This window comes from Alexandromys fortis, unplaced genomic scaffold (genome assembly GCF_014885135.2).
Source record: "Alexandromys fortis isolate MF-2015 unplaced genomic scaffold, M_Fortis_MF-2015_v1.1 scaffold_46, whole genome shotgun sequence".
In the NCBI taxonomy this organism is placed as follows: domain Eukaryota; kingdom Metazoa; phylum Chordata; class Mammalia; order Rodentia; family Cricetidae; genus Alexandromys; species Alexandromys fortis.
In genome coordinates, this window is record NW_026067919.1 from 10955986 (window position 1) to 10967050 (window position 11065).

At 51.2% G+C, this 11065-nt stretch overlaps 1 protein-coding gene across 6 annotated transcripts in view; it reads right to left on the reverse strand.

Moving 5' to 3' along the window:
* Arhgap22 (Rho GTPase activating protein 22) overlaps window positions 1–11065 on the reverse strand; it is a 155032-nt gene that overhangs the window by 17265 nt on the left and 126702 nt on the right. For 4 of the 6 annotated variants that reach the window (XR_007591395.1, XM_050140736.1, XM_050140737.1 and 1 more), the window contains one exon: window positions 4621–4797. Coding sequence is in view for 5 of the 6 variants with exons in the window: in XM_050140736.1 (XP_049996693.1) it covers window positions 4621–4797 (177 nt within the window). In the remaining variant the exon portion in view is untranslated. The remainder of the gene's footprint in view (window positions 1–4620; window positions 4798–11065) is intronic. The other 2 variants (XM_050140738.1, XM_050140740.1) reach the window with 1 other exon arrangement.

Sequence of the window (11065 nt, forward strand, 5' to 3'; positions counted from 1 at the left end):
AGAGGTTAAGGCACTAGAGGATGGGGTTGTCCAAGGCCAGTCAGGCCCCAAGGCAAACCTATTCCCTCCTCTGGTTGGTGGCCTTCCAGAGGCCAGCAACAGGCCCTGGAGTTAGAGCCTTTGACCCACCTCCTGCTGTCGGGGATGGGGAAGATATTAAATGCCCAGACATAGTTTCCCATCTCTCCAAACAGCTTTCACCCCCGCCAGAAGGGATAGGGCATCCCCAGTTCCTCTTCCCCGACACGCACATGCACATACATCCCCGGCAGTCCCCTGGGACCAGTCTAGGATCCCCGGGCTCCGTAATGCGGGCCACCCTCCCTCAGCCCCCACCCCCCAAGCCCCGCGTCCCGTCGAGCCCCTACCTGGGGCGGCGGGCGCGCAGCAGGAGGGCAGGCGGCAGGGCGGCCGTGGGCAGGCGCGGCAGCTGGAGAAGGCCCGAGCAGCCGGCATCAGGCCCATGGCGCGCCCAGGCGCGGCGGCGCGGCAGCAGAAGCAGGAATGCCCGGCACGCACACAGGTAGTGTCTTGCCCGCCGCCTGCCCGGCCAGAGCCGCCCGGGGCCGGACCCGGGGCGAGGGAGGGAGGATCGAGTGCCTGAGATGCCTCCCCGCGCTGGGAGTTCCCGGTGCGCACCCCCTTTTCTGCACCGCTGTATCAGGAGCCCTGAGTTGGCAGCAGCTCCCCACGCGATCACTTCCTAGCTGGGGCCCCGCTTCAGGAGCACCCAAGCAGACCAAGGGCCCAGAGGCACGAGTTTCAGGAGGTGCAAGGGAGGCCAGAGAGGATTGGGCAACTGGTTCTGAATCACCCTGCCAGCAGAGCTTAATGCCCGACCTAAAGGGGATCCCACACTCCAGGCTTTCCAGGTCTCCTACCTCCTTGAAACCAGGCTTGAATTTGACCTTGTCTCCTCCCAGCAGATCTAAAAGATAACTAACAACCCATTTTTACAAGAAGCTGTGAAGCCTCAGATAGGATGCTATGTGCTTGGGTTCTCCTAGCGGAGAACCGACAGATCATTCCAAAATAGTCTTTTTGGAAAGCCTAACCTCTCCGGGTTTGTCTAGAAGAGCTCACAATCGTGTGTTCGAAGTGGTGTGCAGGATCAGCCTACACCTGGAGGCAGGTGGGCAGACGCAGAGAATGAAGAGATGGAGAGAGGGAGGAAGAAAGCCCTAGTCTGGGGGAGTGGGGCCCCTCCTCATGCTAGGTAGAAGCACAAGGGACCATCACTTTACCTGCTCAGGTTTAGTAGGACATAGCTGGGAGTACGGACCACCGAGGGAAACTTTAGAGCTGCTCTAAGATAACCCACTGAGTAATTTTAAGAACACACCTTGAGCCAGGCAGTGGTGTCCCGTGCCTTTAATCCCAGCACTCAGGAGGCAGAGGTGGGTGGATCTCCATGAGTTTGAGGCCAGCCTGATCTCAGACTGATCATAGCCAGGCCTATGTAGATAGACCCTGTCTCAAATCTTAATGCAAAAGATCCATAACGATCCAAGTATCAAAGTGGTAAATAAAGGCAGGCTGAGAGAGTCTCAATCACGTCTTGTCTTTATTCCAAATGGGGTATTTTGATGTCATGTCCTGGTGACTTCCTCACCTTAAACAGCCAGAGGAGCTTGGTTAGGTATGAGCTGGCTGAGGGTGGAAAGGCTGTCGCTGACTATCAGGGTAACTACAGGGTGCTTGAACTACAAGAGGAAGAGGAGATAAGGGGACTTACCAGTCCAGGAAGTGGAAAAGGCAAGGGGTATATCCTTACCCGTGTGTCCCTGGGGAAAGCACATGCTCCCAAAGTTTTAATCTGTGGGACACTGAGACTAACAGCGTAGGCCCTGAACCTGAGCGTGGAGCTAAAGTCCTCCATCCAAAAGTGCGTATAATCCAGTGTCTAGTCTCTCTTCTCAGGTCAGTCTGAAGGTGGGAAGGGTGACCTTCCTACTCCCCGCTAGGGTGGGTAGACAATGGTGCTGGCTTGTTTTCTCCTATCTGAACCCCAGTTTCCCAACCTGGAGGTTCCTAAATTAGACCTACCAGCCTAGGAAATGCCCAGATGAATGGAGGTTTGCAGTTGCCTCCTGCTTATGGGTCCTCCCCAGCTCTACTTCACTGAGTTCTAGTCTGTTAGGTTGGGAGCATCTGGGGCGGGGGTGGGGGGTAGGGCTGGAGAGCCCAGACATGATGATGGTTCTCTTCTGTGAGCAGCCTGGTGCCAGGTGGGCTCTTGAGCTTGGATGGCGTCTCTGAGCGGCGTGTGCAAGAGCGCAGAGCTCCGTGTAGCATACAGTGAGGGGACACTGGTTAATGGCTGCCAGAGGAGGAAGGGAAGACAGGGTGGCGGGAAGCTGAGAGGGAGTTAAAGGTGGCTGAGCAGGGGTTGCTGCAGGGAGCTCCCAGATAAAGCAGTTGCTCTGGCCCTGGCTTTCCTGGCTGACAGCTCAAAGCCCTGGAGCAATGACTGCCACCTGTCTCCCCTGACTTGAGTATCCAGATCATGGGCTTCTGAAGCTCTTTTAGGGGAGGGGCCTTAAGTGCTTCATGGAAGGAGATCTGAGGACTCTGTGAGCCTGTCCCACCTGTCCCTAAGCCCATGGGGAAGTCTCCACCTGGTGTCTGAACCTTCATGTCTCACTAGAACGGTCACACAGCTTCAGAAGTAGGTTCCAGTGACCGAAGCCCAGTCTCAGGCTCACTGGCTAGGCAGGGTGACAGTCACTGGAACCAGAAGTAAGACTGTCTTCATGAGTCTCCCGGTGAGGCTGAGATACGGAGCAAATGGTGCCGGGGAGGAGTGATCCCCAGCCCTCTGACTCCTACCTTAGCTGCCTATACAGATTCACAGACAGCCCACACCCAAATGTGCCCAGACAGAGCCGTGCTCTCAGGATCCCCGCCATCTCCGGCGCCCCCAGTCTGCTCCACGCTGGCACCTCTTTCACCGTCACTGACCTCCACCCTTGCAAGATGCTCGGCAAGACTCCCGGAGTCAGTGTTCACACCTCCTTTCCTCACACTCAGTCCTGGAGATCCCATCACCCCTAGTTCCTGAACAGAGTTGCAATCTGCTCAGTTCAGCAGCCAGGCCCACGAGAAGCGCTGCACTCCTGCACAGACAGTCCAGATTCTGGACCTCCCCTCCCTTCCTGCCTATCCAGGAGCAGACAGACGTTCCCTCCAAACTGCATGTCAGATCTCCATATTCTCTGCCTCAGAACTCTCCAACGCTCTCTCCCTATCTCCCTGAGGAGTTAAAGCCCATATCCGGAGGGGGACCATGAGGCACTCACCCACCACCTGACTCTCAGCCAGAGCTTCCTCTGGCCCACATCAATGCTCCCCTGTGCCAGCCAGGGCTGGCGGGTTCTGGCAGCTTCCCACCAGACATCCTCCTGGCTGCCTCTAGCCTTCTTGCAACACTTTGTTTCAACAATGAAACACCACTTCATACCCACCAAGGTGGCTATTAGCAAACCCAAAACAAAAGCTTCTAAGAGTCAGGGGGACTGACTCTCCCTGGGCACCCAGCAGGTGCGAACACCGTTACAATCACTACAATCACGGTTGGCACTAATGATAAGTTCTGGGGCTTGGATTGCAAGCATTCCTTCTGATGTTCATTTTCCTGTAAATAAGCAAAGGCACCGGGAATAAGGAATCTGACTAACTAGCAACTGCTAGGCTCTTGTGTTGTCCTGGCTGCCTTGATCAACGGGTCACACTGCCGGAGCCACCACTCACGCCAGCACCAGCTGTTGGCTGTCCATGAGTGCACTGAGCCAGCAATGCCCCAACTGGCGCTCATTCTCTTGGCCCCTGAGGCCCAGCCCCACACAGGGCTGGGTGAGACAGTGTGACTGGGCTTTTGCAACCAGGAACCATTTCCGCCTTGGTACTTCCCTTGGTGAAGGGAAAACTGTGACTAGCAGCCAGGCCATGATCAGTCCAAACATAAGGTTCAATGCCTGTGGGTGGCGCTAGAAGCAGGATGTGATGGGCCAAAGCAATGGTCCACATGCCCCTTCTTGGGCTGTGTCAGTCCCTCTGCCCCCTTGGGTCTCTTGTTCATGAAGGCCTTCAGATATGTGTACTTGTCTGTCTTCTCTAGAGACCGTGACAGACAGCAAGGTGTAGGGGTCAGGGGCAACGCTTGACTTTGCTCAGTGCTGAATTCCCAAGTGTCTGGAATAGACCAGGTATCTTTCGCCACTGACTGAAGGCTTTGAATGAACAAGCAAGCAAACAGCAGATTAAGGACAGGAAGTGGACATGGGGGGTCAGCGTTGGGTTCCAGTGTTGCAGGGAGGCCTAGGAAAGGGGAATGGTGAAGGCTGAGGAATTGATATGAACACAGGGTGGCGTGGAGCCCACCTGCAGTCTGGGGGAAAGAGCACTCAGCAGGGTGTCTAGATGGAAGGAGATGAGCGTGTAAAGGCCACAGGCCTCTATTTGGTGGCTTGTGTCCCCTGCCAAGGGGCCACGTACTAGGTGGGAGGCATGACTTCAAGGATAGTAGCAGAAGGAGCAGGCTGCCATCAGACATGCAGGATGCAGTCAGCAAGTCGCAAATGAAAAAGAACTTGTGAGTTCAGGGCGAGAGAACAAGATTACCTGTAGACAAGGGTTCTACAGGGTGGGCATGCGAGCTACGGGAAGTACCTCCGCCCAGCGGGGCCCAGATGACACGGCGAATGGCCTGCACCCAGTCCTCCATATCACGCTGGGAGCTGGCCATGAGCAGGAGCGCCTCAGGGTTGGCTGGCACCTTCTCCCGCTCCCCGGCACCACCTGCAAGACAGACAGACAAGGTTTACTGCAGGGTCCCTGTGCAGGACAGGAGGTCCCCTCCAGACACCCGGGAACTCAGCTCTTGCTTCCAGTTTGCACCCAGGCCCTTTCTACACCTCACATGGGGGTCCTTTCTGGTTTTTTCTCCCTTGCTCTCACTTTGGTTTGTTTGTATTTGTTCATTTGCTTCCATATCAAAACCGAAATCATTAAAAGTCTAACCAGACACTACTGGGGGAAAATGCCTATCTCAGGGCAGCTCAGAGAGCTTCAGTCCCTCAGACGGCTTCACTGTGCTTTGTGTGAAGTCAGCCACTGTGTTTGACACTCACTGTGTGCTTTATTTACCCTTAGTGTAGCTGACCTCCCTGCACACCAGATTCCCTGTTCCATGCAGGTTACAGAGGCCGGGTGGTAAGCTTGATCAGGAGCCATCTACTGCAGGCTAAAGGGCAGGAGGGGCGGAGGAGAGCTCAGCTCCTTGGAGCTAACTCTCCACTCAGCAACTCTACTGGCTCCCAGGTTGCCCTTGCAAGTGAGTTCATCGCTCAGATGTTCTAAAAACCACTTTATGCTGAGCTCTGTGGGCAATTTAAGGGATTTCTAAGGTTGTTTTCCTCACCCTCCACATCCCCAAACATTGTTCCTTGTGTAGGTTAGGATCCCACGCAGGACAATGTTCTGAGGATGAGTCCCAGAAACAACCTTGTGCCCAAGGGAGAGAAGGTAGACAGAGAACATCACTAGCCCGGACTGTCCCTTGCTGGACTACGGCCCAGGGAAAGAGCCCAGATGGGAACAGATGCTTCTGAGCACTGGGAAGTTCCAGAACATTTCTGCTGAGCACACAACCACCCTTGGCGCATCTTCACAAGATCCGAAAGCAGTTACCAAGTATATGTTGAGGGATCAGGGTCTCTTACCACTTTACTCCCGAGCTAGCTATACCCTTATCCCACCCTTCTTCTTATTTTATAGACAGAGAAACTGAGGCACAGCCCAATTCAGTATCTCGCCTGCGCTCATAGTTCCTAAGAGCTGGAGACATAGATTCCAGGTCCTGGTGCCCGGCCACCAACCCCTGCTTCTCACCACCTCCTAAGAGACTGTCAGCGTGTCAGGGCCACAGCAAGCAGCCCAAGGGGGGGGGGTGAGCAGACTCCTGTGGGAGCTGTACCCATGGCGGACACGGACCTTGCTGAAGGTGTTATGAGCATGGAGCATGGGACAACAGACACTGCAGTGGACAGACGGACCCCAAAGCTCAGCAGGGTATCGAGCAAGACACTTCCAGGTACAGACAGACGAGCCCTGCTCGCTGGGGCTTCCAAAGTGACCAGACATGAGAGTCGTCGCGGTGGGGAGCAAGGAACTGAGGCCCATCTCTGCTCCTGTGGAGATGGCCTTACACATGGACGCGGCACTGACAGTGAGCTGCCCGCTCAGAGCAGCTTGGTAGAGGCTGCTACCCATCATTTGGGCTACGCAGACTGTGAGGGTCCTCGGTGGGAAGAACCTGAGGACACCAGAAGCTTTCTGTATGACCTCAGCATCGCAGCACAGACCCGAAGAAAGGGGCCCAGAGATCCACAGACCCAGGAATTGACCAGCACGTCGTTTTCATACCTAATTGTGAATTTCTCTTTTTAAAGTCCATTTTTCCTAAAGAAGGTAACCTGTGCAATACGTTTCCCAGTCTACAAAATGTGTTCCCGCTCATCTCAGAAGTGGGCAGACAGCCTTGTGCAGAGCCGTATGCCTGGCCGAGGGCCTGTCCCAGGGTGTCATGAGTCTGCATGTTATACAGTTCATGTATTTCTTCATGTATGTTCATGTACATGTATCCTTCAAGAAACAGCCCATAACTGTTTTCCAAAGTGGTTCCACCATTTATTTCCAGTCCAGCCCACACCATTCCAGTTCCTGTGTCCTCACCAATGCTTTCTTGTGTTTAGCCGTTCTAGTAAGTATGCAGGTGGAGATTTGACTTAGCATCTCCCGAATGACTGACTGTGTTGGATATTTTGGATATCATTTTATTTACTTAATTGGCACCCATGGACCTTCTCTGGTTAAAAAAAAATGCATCTGTTCAGGCTTTTCACCCATTTTTTAAGATATTTATTTTTTATATTTATATTATCTTTATTTTATGCATGTGCCCAAATGTGTATGTGCATGCCACTGCATACCTGGTACCTATGATGTCCAGAAGAGGGTGTTTAGATACCCTGGAACTGACATTACAGATGTACTTTCATATGGGTGCCGGGACGTAAACCAAAGTCCTCCAGAAGAGCAGCCAGTGCTCTTAACTACTGAGTTATCAGAGCCTCAAGATGATTTATTTTGTATTATATGTATAGGTGTTTTGCCTGCATTTAGGCCTGAACACATGTGTTTGGAGTCTATGGGAACCAGAAGAGAGTGTCGGAGCCCCTGGAACTTGAGTTGGAGATGATTGTAACTGCTATGCGGGTGCTGGGAATTGAATCTAGGTCCTCTGCAAGAGAAGGAGTTGCTTTTAACGGCTAACTCCAGCCCCTCATCCATTTTCTTTTTAACTTTTTTTTTTATGGTTTATTTAGCTTTATTTTATGTGCATTGGTATGAAGGTGTCAGATGCCCTGGAACTGGATTTTCAGACAGTTGTGAGCTGCCATGTGGGTGCTGGGATTTGAACCCGGGTCCTCGGGAAGAGCAGTCAGTGCTCTTAACCGCTGAGCCACCTCTCCAGCTCCCCCCCCCCCTCATCCATTTTCTTTAGGAGTTATTTCCATGACCGAGTGTTTAAAAGTTTTTTTGCATATTCTCAATGCAAGTTCATTAGATTTGTGTGTTCAAAACCTCTTGCGGTTTACTTCTAAGAATAAGAATAAAAGGTTTTAATTTTGCAAACTCCAATTTACCTTTTTCCCCGCCCCTTTTACCACTTAGCTTTCTTTATTGTAGCTAAGAACTCGTGGTTTACAAGTCTTTTTCTACGCTTTCTTCCAGCAGTTTTATGGTTTAGGGTCAATATTTAGGCCTACGAGTTAGAGCTAACATCTGTACACAGCAGTCTGCGTCTACGGTCCTGCCGCTGCTGACCTTGCTCCCCCACTGCTTTGCCAGGCTCCTTTGGTGGTCGATGCACTATCCCCGAGTAAAGAGGTCTTAACTCCTTCCTTTCCCATCTGAGTACCTGTATTTGCCTTTCAGTCAGCTGCACAGAATAGCACGTGAAGGCTGACTAGAAGTGGGGAAGAGTACACAGCCTTGTCTTCCCTCTGATGCTGTAGGAAAGACACTCGGGTTTTTATCTTCATACGCTGATGTATCTTTGAAGACACGTCATATTGGGCGGGATGCTTCTATTCCTAGTTTGTGGGGGAACTTTTAAGCAATGAACCTGTTAACTTATTAGTTGTGTTAATAAAGCAGGCTGGTGGGTTTTCGAATGCTAAACCAGACTTATACTCCTGGAACATCTTCTCCTGGCTACTTTTGCATTAATCTGTTTGTATACATGCTATTCATCACTGAAGGAAGTCAGGACAGAAACTCAAAACAGGGCAGGAGCTGATGCAGAGGGCATGGAGGGATGGAGGGGTGCCTACTGGCTTGCTTCCCCTGGCTTGCTCAGCCTGCTTTCTTATGAACCCAGGACCAGCAACCTGAGGATGGCACCACCTACCATGGGCTGGGTCCTCCCTATTGATAAGTAATTGAGAAAACACCTGACAGCTGCATCTCACGGAGGCCTTTCCTCAACTGAGGCTCCTTCCTCTCTCTGATAACTCTAGCTGTGTCGAGTGGACACACAAAACCAGCCAGCACAGATGTCTTTGTCCAGCTTTGGTTCCAGGCAACACAGGTCTCAGAGGATCGTTAAGGAGTCTCTCCTTTTCAATTTTCTTGGGGGAGACTTCGTGTAGAAGTTTTAATGTTTATTTCTTAGTGTTTGGTAGACTTCAGGAGTGTCATCTCCTATCCCAGACACTTTCTTTATAGGAAGGGGGTTTAAAAGTCACTTTAAGAGCCGGGCGGTGGTGGCTCATGCCTTTAATCCCAGCACTTGGAGGCAGAAGCAGACAGACCTCTCAGTTCAAGGCCAGCCTTGTCTATAAATAAGTCCCAGGATAGCCAGGGCTACACAGAGAAACCCTGTCTCAAAAAAAATCACTTTAATACATATATTTTTTTTCTAGTCTAACCTGCAAGTGTTTGTGACTTAGAATTTGCTTCATCTGTGTTACTAAACGAACCAGCATAAAGTTGTTTGTCATAGTCCATGGTTATTTTAGCGCCTGAAGGATCTCTGCGTACACACGCCCCTTCGCAGCGGCCTTGAGAGGATGGCCACCTGTGTCTCTTTCTTTCAGGTCAGTCTTGCCAGACCAAAGCTCCTGTTACTGACCTCAAACAAATAGCCTTTTGTTGGACTATGACCATTGTTTTTCTCATTAGTAAGCTTTATTTAAAGGTTAGCTGGTAAATAGTTTCGGATTTTAGGACAGACAGTCTGTGCAACAACCCCTCCACTCTGCCAAACTGAAAGAGCACTGAGCCGGCAGGGCCAGGATGGGAGCGGGAAGGCCTGGACGTGCTTGTGAGAGCTGATCACAGAACGTGCCAGCCAGGCTGCAGTTTGCCACCGTGCTGATAGTTGCTTTCCCGTGTTTGTTTTCCTTTGCTTACTCTGGATTTGTTCCTCCTGTTCCTTGTGAATGGGGTTTACTGGATTGCTTAGATTTATGAGTCTGTAGAGTTCACAAAGCTCAGGCCCTTTGGCCTTTAGTGCCGCAAATACGCTCATCCATCCTTTCCTCTGCCCCTCGGTGACTCCAATTACTTGTGACTCCTCCCACGGCTCACTGATGAGAGATGTTTGTCTAAGAACTTTCCCTCTATACATTTATTTTTGGGTAGCGTTACAGCAGAATAATGCCCCCTCTCTAAGGTACTTCCATCCTAATATCTGGAACATGCATAGGTTAGGCTGTATAAAAGAAGAGTGGCAATTTTGCCGATGGAATCAAAATGGCTAATTGGCCCAGTGTAGACCTAGTGGCCTTTCAAAGCAAAGGAGAAACCAGATACAAAATGGATGCATACAAACCAAAAATGGCACACTAAAAAGACTTGATCAATCATGGCAGCCTAGAAGGTATAGGGAGGTCAGGAGTTGAGGAACCTGGACAGCATCTAGGAGCGGGTGAGAAGCTGGCTTCTCCCCTATAAACTCCCAAAGGTGCTCAGCACTGTGACCCCTTTACTTAAACCAGATCTGTAACCTCGAGAACCACAGACATCACACAGATTGAGCTGTTATCTAAGCCACGGATTTCGTGGTGACCTGTCACAAGTAATGTCTACAGAGGCAGGCATGGTGGCACACATCTGTAAACCCAGCACTCTGGAGGCAGAAGTAGGAGTCTCATGGGTATGAAGCTGGCCCAGGCTACACATTTTTCAGGCTGGCGAGAGCCTGTTCTCCTAAGCAAACAAAAGTCCCAAATAATAGCAAACGTGGGGTTTCTACTGCTTACAGCTCACCAACCTTTTGTCTACTGTGTTCACGTGAGCTATTTTTTTTTCAGTTCAGACACTGACGGTTTGCACTCCAGAACTATGATTTGGGCTTTCATCATCATGATTTTTATGTATCTTTCATGTCTCAACTGAGCTCTTAGGACACAGTGAATTCAGCTAAAACAAAACTACTTTAATGTCTCGGTCTGCTCATCTTGAAATGTGTGTCATTTCCGCTGTTCCCAGCTGTCTGACTTGTCCTCTCATTCTGGGCCTTACTCTCCTGCCTCTTCGCATTCCTGATGTTTTTGAATAGGTGCCAGGCATTGTGGTTTTTCAGTGGCTGAGTGCTGGGGACTTTATCTTCCTGTAAATAACTCTTGAACCTTTCTCTGAGATGAAGTTAGGATTTTTCGAGACAGGGTTTCTCTGTAGCTTTTTGGTTCCTGTTCTGGAACTAGCTCTTGTAGACCAGGCTGGCCTAGAACTCACAGAGATCCGCCTGCCTCTGCCTCCCAAGTGCTGGGATTAAAGGCGTGCGCCACCACCGCCCAGCTGAAGTTAGGATCGTGGAACCTAGAGTGCCACGTCCACAGCAGTGACTGCCGTGTAGTGACAAAATGCCTCTGCGCTGGCTTTTGCCTGCTGAAGGATTGGGGTTAGAGCTTCTTGGAGCGAAGCCCCAGGTGGTCCCCCTGGCAATCAGCAGTCCAGAGAGGACCTGATGCCCTAGGCAAATCTCGTATCTGGAGAT